Source organism: Nomascus leucogenys, chromosome 14 (genome assembly GCF_006542625.1).
Source record: "Nomascus leucogenys isolate Asia chromosome 14, Asia_NLE_v1, whole genome shotgun sequence".
NCBI classification, from domain to species: domain Eukaryota; kingdom Metazoa; phylum Chordata; class Mammalia; order Primates; family Hylobatidae; genus Nomascus; species Nomascus leucogenys.
In genome coordinates this window covers 13,063,667-13,086,419 of record NC_044394.1, presented here as the reverse complement: position 1 = coordinate 13,086,419, position 22,753 = coordinate 13,063,667, and the positions used below count along the sequence as shown (strand labels likewise).

Genomic DNA, 22,753 nt, shown 5'->3' with positions numbered 1-22,753 from the left:
CCATGTGCTGAAATAGACAGCAATGCTTTCTTTACTAAAGCAGCAAAACCATGTTTACCAAGCATCTCAGGAACTCCAATGGTATAGAGTACCAAATTTTACTAACCAAACTTTTCATTATTACAAAGATGTCAGTTTCCAATTTAAAAAAAAAAAAAGAAGTCACAACATAAAAATTCTTTGATGGTATCAATGTACAAATAATGATTAAAATCAGATGTTGGCGGCCCTAAGAAACACTGGTATTTTTAGCCTGTTGAATGTTAAAGGAAAGTCGCTGCTGATACTTCTATGAATTCCAGCCAAACGTGAAAGAAATATCAACATTTCTAATGCAGATGATGTCATCTGACACAGGAAATGCTTCCTTTTTTTTTTTTCTCTGCTCTAAAACAAACCAGCTCAATAATGTCCAATATTCTCAGCTTAACCAAGGTGTCTTTGATTGTATGTGGTTTCTGTGACTGGGTAGTACAATAAGCAAGTAAATAGGATGCTTCATGATAAAACTTTGTTTGCCAAATCCAGCTTCCAATCTTTGGAATTTAAGCTTCCCTCCAATGAAAGAACCGTATTTTTCCAATAGCTAGTAAAAATTTGCAGAACTTCATACCCACATGTGGGGATAAACATAAAACAAGATAAGCCTAATCTACAATACACATTCTTTTCACATTTTCAATGTAAACCATACCAAATTCAGTGGTCTATAATTTTAATGGCAGGGCATATTTTCTTTAATTATTAACAAGAATTTAATTTATTACAATATAGTAACAATGATAACTATATATTGCCTGACCATGTAGAGTAGCATCCCATGCCACTCCACTCTTATTTGGAATGAAATATACCTTAATATATTTTGACAGATATAAAAAATTATTTTGTTAAATTGGCTTTCTTCTTATAATGAAGAAAAAGTCACATATCTGGTTTAAACATCTCTGATTTTGATATGTTAATTTCACAATGGCATATAGAGACTCAAAAAGTATTTACTCAATTTAAATGAATTCTAAAGTCAATTATTGATAGGACATTTTATCTTTTAGAGGAATATGTGTGGACTTAGAAGAAAAATGAAAACTCTTTTTTTTTGGTTTCTTTTTTTTTATTATTATTATACTTTAGGTTTTAGGGTACATGTGCACAATGTGCAGGTTTATTACATATGTATCCATGTGCCATGTTGATTTCCTGCACCCATTAACTCGTCATTTAGCATTAGGTATATCTCCTAATGCTGTCCCTCCCCCCTGCCCAACCCCACAACAGTCTCCGGAGTGTGATGTTCCCCTTCCTGTGTCCACGAGTTCTCACTGTTCAGTTCCCACCTATAAATGAGAACATGCAGTGTTTGGTTTTTCGTCCTTGCGATAGTTTACTGAGAATGATGGTTTCCAGCTTCATTCCAGTTGATCGCATCTGCTACTGAGGCTTCTGCAATCTTCGCATAGTTCTCGAAACTTGGCTTTCAGCTCCATCAGCTCCTTTATGCCCTTCTCTCCATTGGTTATTCTAGTTATCCATTCTTCTAATTTTTTTCAAAGTTTTTAACTTCTTTGCTATTGTTTTGAATTTCCTCCCGTAGCTCGGAGTAGTTTGATCGTCTGAAGCCTTCTTCTCTCAACTCGTCAAAGTCATCCTCCATCCAGCTTTGTTCCGTTGCTGGTGAGGAACTGCGTTCCTTTGGAGGAGGAGAGGTGCTCTGCTTTTTAGAGTTTCCAGTTTTTCTGCTCTGTTTTTTCCCCATCTTTGTGGTTTTATCTACTTTTGGTCTTTGATGATGGTGATGTACAGATGGGTTTTTGGTGTGGATGTCCTTTCTGTTTGTTAGTTTTCCTTCTACCAGACAGGACCCTCAGCTGCAGGTCTGTTGGAGTTTACTAGAGGTCCACTCCAGACCCTGTTTGGCTGGGTGTCAGCAGCGGTGGCTACAGAACAGCAGATTTTCGTGAGACTACAAATTCAGCTGTCTGATAGTTCCTCTGGAAGTTTTGTCTCAGAGGAGTACCTGGCCGAGTGAGGTGTCAGTCTGTCCCTACTGGGGGGGTGTCTCCCAGTTAGGCTGCTCAGGGGTGAGGGACCCACTTTAGGAGGCAGTCTGTCCATTCTCAGATCTCCAGCTGCATGCTGGGGGAACCACTACTCTCTTCAAAGCTGTCAGTCAGACAGGGACATTTAAGTCTCTGGAGGTTCCTGCTGACTTTTTGTTTGTCTGTGCCCTGCCCCCAGAGGTGGAGCCTACAGAGGCAGGCAGGCCTCCTTGAGCTGTGGTGGGCTCCACCCAGTTCGAGCTTCCTGGCTGCTTTGTTTACCTAAGCAAGCCTGGGCAATGGCGGGCACCCCTCCCCCAGCCTCGCTGCCGCCTTGCAGTTTGATCTCAGACTGCTGTGCTAGCAATCAGCGAGACTCCGTGGGCATAGGACCCTCCGAGCCAGGTGTGGGACACAATCTCCTAGTGTCCGTTTTCCAGGCCCGTTGGAAAAGCGCAGTATTAGGGTGGGAGTGACCTGATATTCCAGGTGCCTTCTGTTACCCCTTTCTTTGACTAGGAAAGGGAACTCCCTGACCCCTTGCGCTTCCCGAGTGAGGCAATGCCTCGCCCTGCTTCGGCTTGCGCACAGTGTGCTTCACCGACTGTCCTGCACCCACTGTTTGGCACTCCCTAGTGAGATGAAACCGGTACCTCAAGCAGAAATGCAGAAATCACCCGTCTTCTGTGTCGCTCAGGCTGGGAGCTGTAGACCGGAGCTGTTCCTATTTGGCCATCTTGGCTCCACCCCCGAAAAATGAAAACTCTTACTTAGAAGTTATATATTCTCTTATCCTCTCACTCCATTTTTCACTCATACATTGATTCTGAGCTACATCAGTGGTTCTTAGCCTTGACTATATATTACAATCACTCCAGAAGCTCTTAAATATTGATGACTAACCCCCATTCCAGATCAATTAGATTTAAATCTCTTGGGGTAGACCTGCACTTTCTTTTAATGGCCCAATGATTTGATCATTCAGCCAGGATTGAGAACCACTGAGCCAAATAAACTAATTCTAGATCCTATCCTTAAAAGCTTATACTCTACTACACACGAGTGTGTATATGTTCTTAGATTACTGCATATACAAAGATAAATGTATCTGTCAATGCAAAGGGAACATATCAATATATCTTTGAACTACATTATGACAGACATGCTTCAGGCGACAAAACAGAAGAGCTACATCCAATTTAATAATGAAGGAAAAATCAGGTGGAGAAGTACTGAAGATTTCTGGAAGAAGTAATGAATAAGCAGGAATTAACCAGAGGACAGGATGGTGGGAAGAAACTCCAGGCATCAAATAGATGGGATAACAAAAAGCAAAAAGAGAAGCAGGAAATAACCAGGTTAAAAACCAAGAATCACTCACGGTTTGGTGTTCCCAATAAAGTATATTCATGTGAGGAAGGAAGAGTAAATAGGAAACTTTGGCAGAGAAAGAAGGTGTAATATGCTTTGTATATGTATATTAAGGTGCCTGAAGTTTATTTATTATAGGTGAAGGGCAGTCAGTGATGTGTTAAGTGGAGAAAAGACACAATCAGGCTGCATTTGGTACAGATCTCTGGAAGCCACCAGGAAGAGAGGGCTAACATGCACTGAGCATTTACCACGGTGCCAGTGTGCTGCTGAGCACTTTACATTGATTGTCTTAACTAATCCTACCACAATTACATGGTAGATACTATTATCTTTATTTTACAAAGGAGTAACTTCTCTAAGTCATACAATTATTAAGGAATAGAGAAGGGATTCAAAACAATTCTGATCCCTGAAGCCTAGGCCTTTGACCTCTAGGATAGATGGATGGGCAGGAGCAGAGTAAGAGGTAGAAGAGACTACACACTGATAAATTAGTTAGATAAAATTATCCCACACGAGAAACAATTAGGGCAATGGCACTAGGAGTGGAGAAGAAGGAACAGATTCCAGGAATATTTACAAAATTTAAAAATTGTCAAACTCACATGATTCAGCCTTAAAAAGGAATGAAATTCTGACAAATGATACAATATCGACTAACCTTGGAAAACATTATACTAAGTGAAATAAGACAGTCAGAAAAGGGCAAATATTGTATGATTCCATTTTTAAAGTATCTAGAAGAGTCAAATTCAGACAAAGAAAATAGAACAGAAGTTATAAGGGGCAGAATCAAAAGCTATCAAGAATATATTTTGTGAAACAGAATGTTCAAACCACATAGATCCTTACCTCTTAAACCTATAGATCCATAAGCTCTCCAGTAGTTTACAACACAGGAAAAGTAAACAAGTAGAGTTGATTATAACCTGCTTTAAGTTACTTATAAAAAGAAAAACTACTTGTAAAGTCTTTGAAAATTAGTTCGGCATAAACCTACCAAACTGCTTACTATCTTAAAGGTAACTTACAATAAATAAATAAGCATTTTACATATACTCTTGTATGTTTGGATTTTTGTGTTTTAGATATAGACCTTTTTTAAAACTAACAAGTTACATGAAAAGTTACCCAATATATTACAAGCTCACAGAGCATAATAGCACTAATCTAAAGCTTACTATGGTGCCAGAAGCTTTAAATACTTCATATATATTATCTCTGATAATTCTCAAAATTACAAAGTTGGTATTAGGGGCCAATTTAAAGACTAAAATTGAATTTCAGGGAGTAATGTTACATAGTTTGCTTTCAAGGAGTGAACCTAGAATTTGAAACTACTGTGGTTTCAAAGCTTATGTTCTCAACTACTACTCCCAATCAATACTTGATTAATATCCCTTAACTAATCTATTTCCCCATATCAGAAAAAGTACATGATGACATACAATACATAACAGTAGAATAAGTCCTTGACTCATCACACCAAACATCTGCAAAATTCACACAGAATCCAGGTAAAAAGTGCCTCCAAAAGTAGTAGTGACGAAAACAAACATTTCACATTTGTAGTTAGTTTTACCTCAAAACCAAATGTTTCATAATTATTAGTTTAGCCTACATTTATTTACCAAGTGTTAAATATTACGTAAAAAAAAAAAAACATAAAAAACACTCAATAAAACATTTTAATACGAACACTTATAGCAAAACTAAAAACAGATTTGCTCAGAGATCTTGAACAGGTTTCAGCGAATATCTGAAACATTCTAAAACAGGTCAAATAGTTTCTGATTGTCATTTTCTTTGTTCATGGCCTTTCACTATGCCCTATGTCTTTCCCTAACTAACAAAATTTAAATATCATGAAGATAAAATATTAAGGTGGTGCTTAACTATCCATTGCTACAGATTTGTACAGTGGCTCTAGATGATGGCTAAACCACTAGCTGGAGCAAAAACCTATAAATATTTTTCACATGTCCTGAATTGTATAAATAGAATTAGCCACAAGATGTATTTTATATTTGTAAAAAGAGTGTAATTTTTTTAATTTTTATAATCCAAAATTCTCCAGGAATCTTTCTGCCATTAGTATTAATTCCTTGAAAATTAAAAATTCAGACCTATTTTCAATATCAAAAGTTAACTAGAAGCTAATTTTTAGTGGTTTCAATACCAAAAGAAATTAAGTAAAAATAGTATTTTAGTAGGTAGGGAGAAACAAAATTACTAGCAACATAATCCCTCATGTAGGGAAAAGTTTCCATATAGGAATTCAGAAAAATTAGGTAGAGCAGGAAAAAAAAAACTTTGTGGGCTTCTTTTGTATATTACATTTGATAATTAGTTATCTCAAAACATTCCATAAACTACTGGTCTGGATTTCTGGGTCTTTTAATTTTTATCTGCAGACAAAAATAAGTTTCCCAATGTAAGAGACTGGTAAACAGATTACCTTTTAAAACAAACGCATTTTCTCTGAAGAAGTATTCTAATTCATTTACTGAAATGAAAAATTTAGAAATGCTAAGCATGAATATTTTAAGAACTGATGGTTATATTAAAAACAACAATAAAGAAACAATCTTCTTGGTTGTACCACATGTGAATGTATATAACACTACTGACCTGTACATTTAAAAATGGTTAAGTTGGTAAATTTTATGTTACGTGTATTTTATCACAATTAAAAATTGTTTAAAATCACTAGAAAAAATAAAGAATCTTCTAAAGGAAAAAACAAAATATATATAATTCTGATTAACATTACAGCTTGAAAATACTCAGGATATCCAATCACTGGCCACTGTCTGTCCCCTGATACCAACAAGTTGGACACAGAACTATACCTTCTCTGATACAGGTATGTTGCTAGGTTCCTCTATATTTCTTGGTTGCTTTACAGAATCACATCCATACATCCTATTTTGAAGAATATGAAGCTGAATATCAGTCACGTGCTGGTGCAGAGCCCCATGAGGGCTGGTGGAGAGGGACTCATCATGTGGATTTTGAGCCATGCTAGCTGAACCACTGAGCACTGACTCCACATTAGAATTTGTTTGAGAGACCTGTGGAGAAAATACAACACCTGGAAGACTGATATACTGAGAACTTTCCTGATGACACAACAAAGCTTCAGGCACGATTTTATGGTCATTTCCAGGAGATACAAGTATATCATTGGTGGCATTTTCTAAGTGTTTCCTATCTACTGGCCCAGAAGGTAGAATTGTTGGTTGCTGTAGCACAGTTTCAATTCTCTGTGATTTTTCAGTAGTTGCTTGAAGACAGCATGGATTCAATTGTGGAACACTAGTTTGTATTACTGAAGGCTGGCCAAGCTGTTGAAATACTTGCTGAATTGATTGCTGAAGAATACCTGCTCTTCCAGAAGTCTCTGTCACCATAATCGGTACATTGACTTCATAAAGGTGACCTTAAAAAGGAGAAAACAAAATTATAAGTATAATATAATTAAAATTTCCTTTGACAACCACCACAAAAAAAAATCTCATCCACAAAGGCTGGAAAAAAATATACCAATATGTTAATGGCGGTTATCTCTAGGGGTTTTTCTTTTATTCTTCAGACATTTTTGGATTTTCTACAATCAATATATAAATTCTTATTTTTTTAATTACATATGTTTTGCTTTAATTCCAGACTTTTCCCACAATTGCTTATATGGCACATTTTGAGATACATAAAGGCCACCAATATTTAATCCATGAACCTCTTCCATTGTTTGATAAATTAATGTTATCAACCAAAAAACTGGATTTTAACAAACATAATCATGTAAAATATACTTCATATATTTAAAATATCATATAGCAAGACAATGCTATCCAAAACAGAGTTAAATGATTTCAAAAGTAATCAAATTTCTTCTCCTTTCTTCCTTTAAAATAACACTATAAACGAAAAAAAAAGGCCAGGCGCGGTGGCTTATGCCTGTAATCCCAGCACTTTGGGAGGCCAAGGCAGGTGGATCACGAGGTCAGGAGATCAAGACCCTCCTGGCTAACACGGTGAAACACCGTCTCTACTAAAAATACAAAAAATTAGCCGGGCGTGGTGGCGGGCGCCTGCAGTCCCAGCTACTCGGGAGGCTGAGGCAGGAGAACGGCGTGAACCCGGGAGGCGGAGCTTGTAGTGAGCCGAGAGCGCGCCACTGCACTCCAGCCTGGGTGACAGAGCGAGACTCGGTCTCAAAAATAAAAAAAAATAAAAAAAATAGGACTTGTTTTTGAGTGTTGAGTTAGGTGCTTTACTTAAACTTTACAACAACCCAAAGAAGAGGTATGATCCTCTTCAAAATCAAGAGATGGTGCTCTGAAAAGCAGAGACTGGTTAACCTCCAAACTATCAGATGTTTTATCAGACCATGCAATCTCCAATAAGAAAGGGGGCAAAGGTTGATCAACCTAATCTTTAATCCGTAATTAGAGCTAGCAGGAATGCAGGTAAGTTATTTTATTTTGTATTTGTTAAAATTTAGAAAACTGACTTGAATTAGAAAAAATATATACAAAGAACCCCTATACAATGTTGGGAAAGAGAACTGGGAATGAAATACAGGACAGGCCTAGTACAGTGCCTTTTGTGGTAGATTGTCTCCATAACAATAAAAACCACCATTTATCATTACTTTTAAATCGATTTTATTAAAAGTTCTTATAACTTCTGGTATATGTTTGTTTAAAATCATGAAGCTTAATGTCCAAAAAATAGTACCAATGCTAAAAACAAAAATATTCTTAGAATATACTCTCACCAGATACAGTCTGTAGTGTCACACCTGCTGGTACATGAATGGGATAACCAGGAAAAGTAAAGTTTGCAGTGGAGTTTGAAGTGCCCTAGATATAAGAAATTTATATTAGAAAGTTAGAAAAGGACTTTACTTTATTTACTTCCCTGATCTCACAGGGAGTCAAAAAATCTGATTCTGGACAATAGTTTGACAATACTTAACATTTAACATTAGGGCTGAGTTCTTTGAATAAAATAGCTTTTCAATATTGATCATCCCATTAAAGATCAAGAGGAATCCTATTCTACAGTTATTAGCAACGAAGCCAGTAAGTCCTAATAATGAACAGTATAAACATTGACTCGAAAAACTTGCCCAAGACATAGCTTTGCAGGGCCATTGGTTCTCAGACCTGCAAAAATTTGAAAGATTGATAACATCCAGTGTTGTTGAGAATGTGATAAAAATTGGTTCTCTCAAACCACTGTCTGTATGAATGCATATTGGTACAATCCTTTCGGAGGATAATTTTTGCAATATATAGATACCAAAATTGAAAATACAAATGACCTTTGACCCACGAATTCTACTTTTAGAAATTTATCCTGATTATCACGCAAACACACAGACATACATACAAGCATAATCAATGGAATACTATATTAGAAAAATGCTGGAAATAATTTAAATGTTCACCAACAAAAGTTTGTTAATTAAACTATGTTACATCCACGAAGGCCAATTTGTACTAACTGAAATTGAAAGGAGTCCATCAGGCCGGGCACCGTGGCTCATGCCTGTAATCCCAGCACTTTGGGAGGCCGAGGTGGGCAGATCCCGAGGTCAGGAGATCAAGACCATCCTGGCTAACACGGTGAAACCCCGTCTCTACTAAAAATACAAAAAATTAGCCAGGCGAGGTGGTGGGCGCCTGTAGTCCCAGCTACTCGGGAGGCTGACGCAGGAGAATGGTGTGAACCTCGGGGGGCGGAGCCTGCAGTGAGCCGAGATAGTGCCACTGAACTCCAGCCTGGGCAACAGTGAGACTCTGTCTCAAAAAAAAAAAAAAAAAAAAACGAAAGCAGTCCATCTATATTACTAAATTAGAAAACAGAAATTACAGAAACAGTAAAAAGAGTATTCCTGCTTTTTACCCCGAAAACTAATATAGCTTTCATGAAAGAAGTCTGGATGAATAAACATCAAACAGTTAAAATATTTATTCTTGCAGTATAAGACAACAGAACTCTTTCTTTTATTTATAAAAGTTTTGCCTTTTTATTTTTAAGAGACAGGGTTTCATTCTGTTGCCCAGGCTGAAGAGCAGTGGTGCAATCATAACTCACTGTAATCTCCAATTACTAGGCTCAAGTGATCCTTCTGCCTCAGCCTCTCAAGTAGCCAGGACTACAGGCACACACCACCATGCTTGGCTAATTTTTTTAAAAAAATTTTGTACAGGCCGGGCACGGTGGCTCACGCCTGTAATCCCAGCACTTTGGGAGGCCACGGCAGGTGGATCACTTGAGGTCAGAAGTTTGAGACCACCCTGGCCAACATGGTGAAACCCTGTCTCAACTAAAATACAAAAAATTAGTTGGACATGGTGGCAGGCGTCTGTAATCTCAGCTACTCAGGAGGCTGAAGCAGAAGAATCACTTGAACCTTGGAGGCGGAGGTTGCAGTGAGCCGAGATCATGCCACCGCACACCAGCCTTGGGTGACAGAGTGAGACTCTATCTCAAAAAAAAAAAAAAAATTGTAGCCACGTGGTCTTCCTATGGTGCCCAGTACCTCAGTCTCCCAAAGCACTGAGATTACAGGTGTGAGCCACTGTGCTCAGCCTATTTTTACTTTTTATTAATACAAGCTTATTATTTATTTAAACAGGAAAAAAATATTTCTTTGAATTCCAAAGGCAGAGGTATTTCTTCATTGGTCTCCTATCAAAAGCAGCACCATTCTTTCCAAAAATCCTGTTAAGGTGTGTGGTTTTGACTGTTCTTAGTGAAGAAATGGAAATAACTAGCCCACTAAGCATTTGCCCTAGAAAGGCAACCTATGGGCTGAAAGAAAATTAAAAAACAGTTAGTAGATTATATAATCTCAGTACCATGGAAGAAAGATAAAAGTGAAAAGCTGCTATTCTTCTCTACCTGAAAAACTACTTGATTTTCTATGTTAACTTGTAAATGTATTTTCTGCCTTCAAGTACTAAGGGGAAAAATATAAACAAGCTGTACTTCACAAAGGTACAAAATGACAAAAATATTCCAGTTTAATTAAAGTCAAAACTATGATGTTGCTCCATTCTAGAGGGGAAAAAATCAGTAAAAAAAAAAAAAAACTCAAAATTATCTATTTAGGATGTAACCAGCATATAACATTATATAGTATATTAAAACCCCATACAACATAACTTCAGACATTTCCTAACCTTGTACATATAGTCTTAGAAGATGCTAACAACTGCTCTGAAAGACAGGAAAACTTGGCAAGAAAATGTCAATTCTGGAACTTCTGAGTTTTATTACATCTATGCTATAGATGCTATTCTGTCACCCCACTCTTTACCACATCTTTTTTTTTTTCTTTGAGACAGAATTTCGCTCTTGTCACCCAGGCTGGAATGCAATGGCACGATCTCGGCTCACTGCAACCTTCGCCTCCCAGGTTCAAGCGATTCTCCTGCCTCAGCCTCCTGAGTAGCTGGGATTATAGGCGCCCACCATCATGCCCGTCTAACTTTTGTACTTTCAGTAGAGACAGGGTTTTGCCTGTTGGCCAGGCTGGTCTCAAACTCCTGATCTCAGGCAATCCACCTGCCGCAGCCTCCCAAAGTGCTGGGATTACAGGTGTGAGCCACCATGCCCAGCCACATCTTTTCACTTTCAGCTGGAGGGTAAGAAATTACATCTATGTTCAGCATTTTGCCACCACTCACTAACAGTGGGACATGTCTTTTCAAGTATATTTTAAGTAAGCTACGTACCAGTTCTGCTGTGGTAAAACTTGGAAGAGTTCTACCAGCAGGAATAACTAATGATGCTGCATAGAAAACAAAATAAATATATACACATTAGAATTTACCAATTTAATAAAATCACTAAATATAGCTTATTTTTAAAAAATATTTTCTATCACTAACAGGTTAAACCATGGTGAATTCTAAACTTCCTGATTCCAAGTGAGGTAAAAAGTAATTATATTTTTTGCCACAACTTCAGATAAAGACTTTACAAATAAAATCCTTTAAGTGCTGAAAGGAAATATCTCATTGTAATCAACTATACCGTACTTTGGAAATCCATAACAAAACACCTAGATTGTCCTTAGTAAGTCAAGTAATATTTATTAAATATTTATTAAAGTGGCACATTTCCGAGAGACTATAATATTGGGCATAAATATGTAACCCAACATAAACCCATTCTAAATTGCATAGGTTCAAAATAAATTCCAATTCATTATTTTATGAAAAGTTATTTATAGTACTTTGGTCAAGTAAGCAAGCACACCTTATTCATTAGGAACAAATGAATAAGAACATGTCTCCTCAAGTCTCTGCAATAAAACAGGTACAATTGCTAAAAATATATAAGAAAACAAATCCCCAGAATGACAACTCGACCTACATTAGACCTACAATCCCATATATCTTTCCTTTATTATCTACCAGTTTTCTATGCTAACCAGCCTTTCATTTACAATATATCTCAAAGATTGACCAGCTAACTGTAAATGTAATCTATCATTTAAAAATAAGCAAAGGAAAAATAATAACTAGAGGGATCCTGGTTGATCAATGTAACCATATACCTTAGATACTCAAGGTTCATTTTACCTGAATATGACTAAATATAGCTGTTAGAATGTCACTTTCCCTCCTCTTTAATAAAAACACAAAGTTTAGCATGTTTATGTGTTAATGTAATATTTATTATGGCCTGTTTTTCACATACTGCATTAAGGAAAATTGCCCCAAAGATCTGTTCCTGACATTAGAATGGCTCCATCACATAAAACAAACAACTCATAAAAGCAAACATTTTTTTAAACTAACCATTCCTTCCACGTTAAAACAACAGAAGAAAGGCTACAGATTGATGGTTAATGAAGCACAGAATTATTTTTATCCTCTGTTCATCTATGACTTTGCTTATTAACAGGCATTATTTTAGAAAAGCTAAATTAGAAAGAATTGGACTGGCAGAAACACAATGGTATTAGTCCTCATTAGCAGAAGTGAGCAAAACTTAAGCTGCTACAGCTTAAGTAATAGCCTGAGAGGAAACAAAAATCTGTTAACACATTGTCTAAAGCAATTAAATGAATTCCTTGAGAAAAAATAGCAACAATCATCCTCTTTTAGGTAACCTGCAATAAATCCTGTAAGATAATTCTCTATATTTAAATAAATCAAACAGTACTATAAGAGAGTTTTTAAAGTTTCTTTATAGACATTGGAATAAAAGCATTGAACAGTTTTATAATGAAGTTTCATGCAGCTCCTACTTAATTTTGATACAACTTTTATACTTGAACATATAAAAATAAGTTATTTTTATATGTTCACAAGTTATACCTCTAAATGTGCGTGAAACAAATTTTAATATTCAAGAAGGTTTTAATAACAAAGTACGTTTTAAATGAGTATGTATTTTTACTCAAACTAAAAGTGTCATAACTTTGGTCTTCACATATATGTTCTAGAAATACTAATTTTTTTTAACTTTTATTTTAAGTTCAAGGGTACATGTGAAGGTTTGTTCCACAGGTAAACTCATGTCACAGATTTTACAGATTATTTTGTTGTACAGATTATTTCGTTATCCATGAATTAAGCCCAGTACCCAGCAGTTATCTTTTCTGCTCCTCTGCCCCCACCAACCCTCCACCCTCAAGTAAACCCAGTGTCTGTTGTTTCCTTGTGTTCATGAGTTCTCATCATCTAGCTCCCACTTGTAAGTGAGAACATGCAGTATTTGGTTGTCTTTCCTGCATTAGTTTGTTGAAGATAATAGCCTCCAGCTCCATCCACGTTCCCACAAAAGACATGATCTCATTGTTTTTTATGGCTGCATAGTATCCATGGTGTATATCTACCACATTTCCTTTATCCAGTCTGTCACTGATAAGCATTTATGCTGATTCCCTGTCTTTGCTATTGTGAAAAGTGCTGTAATGAACATTTGCACGTGTCTTTATGGTAGAATGCTTTATACTCCTCTGAGTATATCCAGTAATGGGATTGCTGGATCAAATAGCAGTTCTGCTTTTAGCTCTTTGAGGAACTGCCATACTGTTTTCCACAATGGCTGAACTAATTTACACTCCCACCAACAGTATATAAGTATTTCCTTTTCTCTGCAACCTCACCAGTATCTGTTAGTTTTTTACTTTTTAACAACAGCCATTCGGACTGTTGTGAGATGGTACCTCCTTGTGTTTTTGATTTGCATTTCTCTAATGATCAGTAATATTGAGCTTTTCTTCATATGCTTGTTGGCTGCATGTATGTCTTCTTTTGAAAAGTGTCTGTTCATGCCCTTTACCCACTTTTTAATGGGACTGTTTGTTCTTCTCTTGTAAATTTGTTTAAGTTCCTTATAGATGCTGGATATTAGACTTTTATCAGATGCACAGTTTGCAAATATTTTCTCCCATTCTGTAGGCTGCTTCCTCTGTTGATAGTTTCTTTCACTGTGCAGAAACTCTTAAGTTTAATTAGATCTCACTTGTAAATTTTTGCTTTTCTTGTGATTGCTTTTGGTGTCTTTGTCATGAAATCTTTGCCTGTTCCTATGTCCAAGATGGTATTGCCTAGGTTGTTTTCTAGGGTTTTTACAGTTTGGGGTTTTACATTTAAGTCTTTAATCCATCTTGAGTTGATTTTTGTATGTGGTATAAGAAAGGGGTCCAGCTTCAGTCTTCTGCATATGGCTAGCCAGTTATCCCAGCACCATTTATTGAATTGGGAGTGCTTTCCCCATTGCTTACTTTTGTTGACTTTGTCAAAGGTCAGATGGCTACAGGTGTGCAGCCTTATTTCCTGGCTCTCTATTCTGTTCCATTGGTCTATGGGTCTGTTTGTACCAGTACCATGCTGTTTTGGTTACTGTGGCCCTGTAGTATAGTTTTAAGTCAGGTAACATGATGCCTCCAGCTTTGTCCTTTTTGTTTAGGACTGCCTTGGCTATTCAGGCTCTTTATTAGTTCCATATGAATTTTAAAATAGTGTTTTCCAGCTCGGTGAAGAATTTCATTGGTAATTTGATAGGAATAGCATTGATTCTGTACATTGCTTTGGGTAGTATGGCCATTTTAATAATATTGATTCTTCCTATCCATGAGTGTGGGATGTTTTCCCATTTGTTTGTGTCTTCTGATTTCTTTGAGCAGTGTTTTGTAATTCTCATTGTAAAGATCTTTCGCCTCCCTGGTTAGCTGTATTGCTAGGTGTTTTATTCTTTTTGTGGTCCTGGTTTACCTCTCTGCTTGGCTATTGTTGGTGTATAGGAATGCTAGTGATTTTTGTACATTGATTTTTGTATCCTAAAACTTTGCTGAAGTTGTTTATCACCTGAAGGAGCTTTTGGGCCGAGACTATAGAGTTTTCTACATATAGAATCATGTCATCTGCAAATAGGAACAGTTTGACTTCCTCTCTTCTGTTTGGATGTCCTTTATTTCTTTGTCTTGCCTGACTGCTGTAGCTAGGACTTCCAATACTATGTTGAATAGGAGTGGTGAGAGAGGGCATGCTTGTCTTGTGCTGTTTTCAAGGGGAATGCATTCAGCTTTTCCCCATTCTGTGTAATATTGGCTGTAGGTTTGTCACAGATGGCTTGTATTATTTTGAGGTATGTTCCTTCAATACCTAGTTTCTTGAGAGTTTTTAACATGAAAGGCTGTTGAATTTTATCTAAAGCCTTTTCTGCATCTACTGAGATAAGCATTCGGTTTCTGTCTTTAGTTTTGTTTATGTGATGAATCACATTTATTGATTGGAGTATGCTGAGCCAACTTTGCACTGCAGTGATGAAGCCCACTTGATCATGGTGAATTAGCTTTTGATGTGCTGCTAAATTCGGTTTACAAGTATTTTGTTAAGGATTTTTGCAGTGATGTTCATCAGGAATATTGGCCTGAAGGTTTCTTTGTTGTGTCTCTCCCAGGCTTTGGTATCAGGATGATGCTGGCCTCACAGAATTAGCTGGGGAGGAGTCCTTCCTCCTCAATTTTTTGAAATAGTTTCAATAAGAATAGTAGCAGCGCTTCTTTGTACATCAGGTAGAACTCAGCTGTTTATCAATCGGGTCCTGGGCTTTTTTTGGTTGGTAGGCTATTTATTACTGATTCAATTTTGGAGTTCCTTATTGTCTGTTCAGGGAATCAATTTCTTCCTGGTTAAGTTCTTGGGAAGGTGTATGTGTTCAGGAATTTATTCATCACTTCTAGGCTTTCTAGTTTTGTGCATAGAGGTGTTGTTCACAATAGTTTCTGATGGTTATTTTTATTTCTGTGGGGTCAGTGGTAACACTCCCTTCATTTCTAGTTGTGTTTATTTGGATCTTCTCTCTTTATTAGTCTAGCCAGCAGCTAGACTGATGGTTTCTGATGGTTATTTTTATTTCTGTGGGGTCAGTGGTAACATTCCCTTCATTCCTAATTGTGTTTATTTGGGTCTTCTCTCTTCGGTAGTCTAGCCAGCAGCCTATCTATCTTATTAATTTTTTCAGAAACCAACTCCTGGATTCATTAATCTTTTGAATGGTTTTTTGTACCTTGATTTCCTTCAGTTCTGCTCTAATTTTGGTCATTTCTTGTCTTCTGCTAGCTTTGGGGCTGATGTGTTCTTGCTTCTCTGATTCTTTCAATTGTGATGTTACATTCTTAATTTGAGATCTCTCTAACTTTTTGATGTGGGCATTTAGTGCTATGAATTTCCCTCTTAACACTGCCTTAGCTGTGTCCCAGAGATTCTGGTATATTGTATCTTTGTTCTCATTAGAAATAGTAAACTTAACAATAAATTTTAACATAGCAAGAATTCAATTCCACAAACATAATTTTAAGAATGTTATAATACACTAACATGGCATAACAATATCCACATTCATAAGTGTATTGTTTCTTATTCACCATCAAAAATTCTTTGATACATTGTGGCAGTTACAGTTTCATGATTCTTGGATCTTCTTTGAACCAATCCAAATCTTAACAATAAAATTACGTGATTCAGGAAATACGGAAACAGGTGAATTTCTTCTTTGTGAATACTCATTAGCATAAAAGATGTCTCCTGATGACCAAACAATATTCTAACTCTCAAATCACCTAAAGAACCAACCACATTGCTGAAATTTTCAACACATCTAAGTTCAAGAACAATTGGACATATAGTTTACACCTATACTTTAGGAGTTTTAATGCTCAAATATAAAAGCCACCACAAACCTCTCAGTGTCCCTGTTCCTCCCTTCCCTTCCTTCCATCATGACTGATAGTATCATTTTAAAAAGATCATGAGACATGAAGACCAAATACAGAAGCTGACTTGAAGTCCCCTAGAAAAAAGGTAATCATAAGGTGACTACACATCCCAGTTTGCCCAGGCCAGTCCCAGTTTACAACTGTTATTCTGAGGTAATTATTAATAGAATCCCATTTGTCTCTCTCTCAAAACTAGATTATAAATTACATATAGTCACCCTACGTGCAGAACAACAGTTCTTGGAGTGTAATATACAAACCACTGAGGGTACCTAAGGCCATTTTCAGGGTGTTCATAAGGTCAAAACTATTTTCATAATACCAAGACAAAGTATGCCTTTTTCTCATTTAGTATTTTTATTTGGTTTTGCTGACATTTGAACTGATGATGCAAAAGCAATAACAAGTAAAACTGCAGACATCTTAGCATGAATTAAGTTAGTAGCACCAAACCTTGCAAGTGGTCACTTTATGCTCAATTGCTACTCACAGTTAAAAAAACACAACAGACAAAAACTGCAGGAACAACCACAAAGATATTTCACTTAAGAAAGTCCTTTGCATAATCTAAGAATTATTAATTATACTAAATTTCAACTAGCAAGTATACTTCCTTTTAATATTTTATGAGATGAAATAGAAGGATAAAGCATTTCTGCAGCATACAAAAGTACAAGGAAAAGCATTTGTGCCATTGTTTAAGCTGGGAGTTAATACAGCCTTTTTTTCCTAAGGTGGCAGATTAATGCCTGTTAGCAGGCCTCCACCATTTGGAAATAACAAAATAGTAAATAAAGATCAATGGTGTGAGCTTTAATTCAAGAAGGAAAAATGAGAATCCAGTGGAATCATGCAGGATACTCCAAATCCCAGAGACGAGATCCCGCCAAACAGCCACTGTGATGGCATTTGGCTGATAAAAGTAAGTGAAGCCCCAGTACATGAGAGAGAAAGACAGCCTCAATCAGTGACTCACCTTTCCACTGGAGATCAGAGCAACTCAGGCTGAGGGAGAACTTTTTTTTTCTCCCAATCCCTGAAGCTAACCTGGGGAGAGGGTTGGAGACGCTGTGAGGGAAAAACACTAGGAGAAGCTGCAGACACTTTCCCAGACAAAGGAACAAGCACAGGATGCCATTTTTAATCTGGGTGCATACAAAGTCAGCCATTCTAGGCAACCCAGCTGCGTGGCCATACAAGCATTTTACTCTTGGGCCAGAGACTGAAGCACCTGCTCTGGAGCAGGGTAGTAGCCTCCACAGCCTTCACCACTTCTGAGGTGGAAAGCACCTCAGAAGTAGGTACTGGAATTATCCTCTTCCCTATTGCAAGCCTGGAGTGGGAGGAGAGCTGCTACAGTTGCAGCTTCTCCTGGGCAATGAGACTTGCAGCTAGGGCCAGCTTGGCAATCTGAAACTGAACTGCATGTGCCATCACTTGGTGCCCCTGCCTGCTCCCCTGGGATCGAGGTGAAGTGGGGTCCCCTCTGCTCCACCCCCAGGCAGAAATCCAGGCATTCAGGGCACCCACTTGCCTGAACCAGCAGCCTGAGCCACTCATCTTTCATGGACAGAGATCATGCTGCAGAAGGGTCATCTCCACTCCCTGCCCAGGCAGATGTCCAGACCTTTGGAGCACCCACTCACCTTGATTAACAGCCTGATCCACTCCACCCTTCCTGTGCAGAGATCCTGGTGCAAGGGGGCCCTCTCTGCTACACACCTAGGCAGATTTCCAGGTATTCATAGCACCTGCTTGCCTGGTCCAGTAGCCTGAGTCATCCCACCCCTCCTATGCAGAGATCTTGTTGCAGGAAGGCCCTCTCCACTCCATACCTAGGCAGATCTCCAGATATCTGGAGCACTCACTACCCTGGATTAGAATTTTTGGCTGCCCCTCATCACTGTGCAGAGAACTTGGGGCCAAGGAGGTTTCCCAGTTCCGTGCCTAGATACACCTCTGGGCACCTGGTGGCTGCCCACTGGATTCTCCCTCAGCATCAGTGCTTGTACCTGCCACTGGGGGACCTGTAGATGGATGTGCCCAATCTAGCCCCACTCTTCATGGCTCCTGCCCTCCCAGACTGTCAAAGGTCAATGCTAAAGAAAAAATCTTAAAGGCAGCTAGAGAAAAAGGTCAGATCATGTACAAAAGGAAACCCTTTAGGCTAAAAGCAGACGTCTCAGCAGAAACCTTACAAGCCAGGAGAGACTAGGGGCCTATTTTCAGTATTCTTAATGAAAAGAAATTCCAACCAAGAATTTCATACCCTGCCAAGTTAAGTTTCATAAGCACAGGAGAAATAAAAGCTTTTCCAGACATGTAAGCATTAAAGGAATTAGTTACCACTAGACCACCAGTACAAGAGCTCCTTATGGGACTTCTAACCATGGAAACAAAAGACTGATGCCAGCTACCATGAAAACACACTTAAGCCCACAGACCCTATAAAGTAACCACACAACAGAAACTACAAAGCAACCAGCTAACAATTTCATGATAGGATCAAAACCTCACATATCAGCCAGAGACACAGTGGCTCATGCCTGTAATCCCAACACTTTGGGAGGCCAAGGCAGGCAGATCACTTGAGGTAAGGAGTTTGAGATCAGCCAGCCTAGCAACATGGTGAAATCCCGTCTCTACTAAAAATACAAAAATTAGCCAGACATGGTGATGCTCGCCTGCCATCCCAGCTACTCAGGAAGCTGAGGCAGGAGAATCTCTTGAACCCGGAGACGAAGGTTACAGTGAGCTGAGATTGTGCCACTGCACTCCAGCCTGAGTGACAGAGCAAGACTCCTTCTCAGTAAAAACAAAACCTCACATATCAATATTAACCTTGAATGTAAATGGTCTAAACATTTACTCCACTAAAAAGGCACAAATCGGCAAGTTAGATAAAAAACAAGATGTACATAAAACACCCATAGGCTCAAAATAAAGGGCTGAAGAGTGATCCACCAAGCAAATAGAAAACAAAAAAAGAGCAGAGGTCACTATTATTACATCAGACAAAACAAACTTTAAACCAACAATAAAAAGGTCAAAGAAGGCCATTATATAATGATAAGCATTCAATTCAACAAGAAGGCTTAACTATCCTAAATATACACTCACCCAAAATTGGAGCACCCAGAATTACAAACAAGTACTTCTAGACCTACAAAACTCTTATACAGCCACACGATAATAGTGGGGGACTTCAACACCCTACTGAAAACATTAGACAGATCATCGAGGCAGAAAACTAACACAGAAATTCTGAATTTAAACTTGACCAATTGGACCTCATGGACATCTACAGAATACTCCACCCATTGACCACAGAACAATACTCTTCTCACCTGCACATGAAACATACTCCACAATTGACCGTATGCTCAGCCATAAAGCAAATCTCAATAAGTTCAAAAAAATTATCATACCAACCATACTCATAGACCACAGAGGAATAAAAACAGAAATCCCCTTTTCCACCCACTCCTCCCACCCACCAAGCACTGCTCCAGCTGCATCATGTTCACTCTGATCTATGGAATCCTGCTAAGCCAGCACCACTGCATCTCCCTTCAGCTGCCATCAAGATTATCTACCCGGACCTTATCAGCCATGATGAGCTAGTCTCCAACATTTACAATATCTGGGAGATTGCAGACTGGCTGTGCCTGGAAGTGGGACGGGGGGGTGGGGAGGAAGATGGTCAGTAGGACAGAGGGTAACATTGACAGAAATGCCTCCACAGAAGGCACTGAGGGTGAAGGTACCGAAAGCACATTAATCACTTATGTTGATACTGTCATGAACCATCACTTGCAGGAAACAAGCTTCACAAAAGAAGCCTACAAGAAGTACATCAAAGATTACATAAAATCAATCAAAGGCCAACTTGAAGAACAGAGACCTAAACAGTAAAACCTTTTATGACAGAAGCTGTGGAACAAACCAAGCACATTCTACTAATTTCAACAACTACCAGTTTTTTACCAGTAAAAACGTGAATCCAGATGGCATGGTTGCTCTACCATGAGGATGGTGTGACCCTGTATATGATTTTCTTTAAAGATGGTTTAGAAATGGAAAAATGTTAACCAATTGGCAATGACTTTGGCTGTATCACCTGTCATCACAACTGCTTGCTGCCTATCACCCACATGACACAATGACTTAAGATAAATTGGACTGATGCCATCTTGAGCTCTTCATTTATTTCGACCATTATATCTTTGGAGTGGAAGCATTGTTTTTAAGAAAAACATGTCGGCCAGCGTGGTGGCTCACGCCTGTAATCCCAGCACTTTGGGAGGCCAAGGCTGGTGGATCACAAGGTTGGGAGTTGGAGACCATCCTGGCCAACATGGTGAAACACCATCTCTACTAAAAAAACAAAAATTAGCTGGGCATGGTGGTGCGTGCCTGTAATCCCAGCTACTCGGGAGGCTGAGGCAGGAGAATCGCCTGAACCAGGGAGTCAGAGGTTGCAGTGAGCCGAGATCACGCCACTGCACTCCAGCCTAGTGACAGAGTAAGACTCTGTCAAAAAAAAAAAAAAAAAAAATTGTCATGTAGGTTGTCCAAAAATAAAATGCACTTAAACTCATTTGAAAGAATCCTTTTTAGTTTAATATATGTTTATGCTAAATCCATCCTATAGTGTTCCTGGAGAGGTTAGAGCCTGGTTGTAAGCCACTACTAGGATGAATAAGACTATCATTAGATAACTTCTATAGAGGGAATTACTTCTGGGACTGGAATACAAAAAAGAATCAAATTTTATTTCTCAGTTGAGTAAAGGAAAAGACCACGCTCATAGCAGTATCAACATCTGAAGTAGAGCCTTATACATTTTTATCACCTACAACAGAAGCAGTTAACTCTGGAAGACATTACCAAGACAATAAAAAGACTAATATAGTTGGAAGCAAAAAACAACAACAACAAAAACAAAAACAAATCTATACCAAGATTTCTCCAAATCACACAGTTACATGGAAATTTTAAAACTTGCTCCCGAATGACTTTTGGGTAAACAACAAAGTTAAGGCAGAAACCAAAAAATTCTTTGAAATAAATGAAAACACAGACACAACATACCAAAAATCTCTGAGATGAAGCAAAAGCAGTGTTAGGAGGAAACTGTATAGTACTAAATGCCTACCACAAAAAGTTGGAAAGATCTCAAATTAACAATCTAACATCACACCTAGAGGAACTAGAAAAACAAGAACTAACCCTAGAGCCAGATGAAAAGAAATAACTACAATCGAAGTGAAACACAACAAAATTGAGACCCAAAAATCCATACAAAGAATCAATGATTTTCTGACAGTGATCATTAAGGGGGAAAAAAAGAATCAGTGAAAACAAAAACTAGTTCTCTGAAAGGATAAACAACATTGATAGAACACTAACTAGATTAACAAAGAAAAAAAGGGAAGATTCCAATAAGCACAGTCAGAAATGACAAAGATGACATTACAACCAATCCCACAGAAATACAAAAGATCCTCAGCGACTATTAGAACACCTCTACATACACAAACTAGAAAATCTAGAGGAAATGGATAAATTCCTAGAAACATAAAATCTCCCAAGATTGAATCAGGAAGAAATTAAAACTCTGAACAGACCAATATTGAGTTCCAAAATTGAATTAGTAATAAAAAACCTACCACCCAAAAAAAGCCCCAGACCAGATGGACTCACAGCTGAATTCTACCAGATGTTCAAAGCAGTGTTGATACTACTCCAAATACGCTGAAAACTATTCCAAAATGTTCAGGAGAAGGGACTCCTCTCTAACTCATTCTATGAAGCCAGCATCGCCCTTATACCAAAACCTGAAAAAGACATGATAAAAAAAGTATAGTCCAACATCCCTGATGAACATAGAGCAAAAATCCTCAACAAAATGCTAGCAAACTGAACCCAGCAGCACATCAAAAGTTAACTCACCACAACTAAGTAAGCTTCATTCCTGGGATGTAAAGTTGGTTCAACATACACAAATCAATAAATATGATTTATTGGCAAATACAATAAACAGAACTAAAAGCAAAAACCTATGATCATCTCAATATAC

The 22,753-nt window shown here is 38.0% G+C and overlaps 1 protein-coding gene and 1 pseudogene across 2 annotated transcripts in view; one reads left to right on the top strand and one right to left on the bottom strand.

Moving 5' to 3' along the window:
• The window catches only part of GTF2A1L (general transcription factor IIA subunit 1 like), a 59,564-nt gene that overhangs the window by 23,713 nt on the left and 13,098 nt on the right, over window positions 1–22,753 (bottom strand). For both annotated transcript variants that reach the window (XM_003262366.3, XM_003262363.3), the window contains 3 exons: window positions 11,168–11,223; window positions 8,197–8,281; window positions 6,266–6,855 (listed from right to left, as the gene is read on the bottom strand). In XM_003262366.3, the coding sequence (XP_003262414.2) occupies window positions 6,266–6,855; window positions 8,197–8,281; window positions 11,168–11,223 (731 nt within the window). The remainder of the gene's footprint in view (window positions 1–6,265; window positions 6,856–8,196; window positions 8,282–11,167; window positions 11,224–22,753) is intronic.
• On the top strand, window positions 12,396–20,762 carry LOC105738554 (annotated as a pseudogene).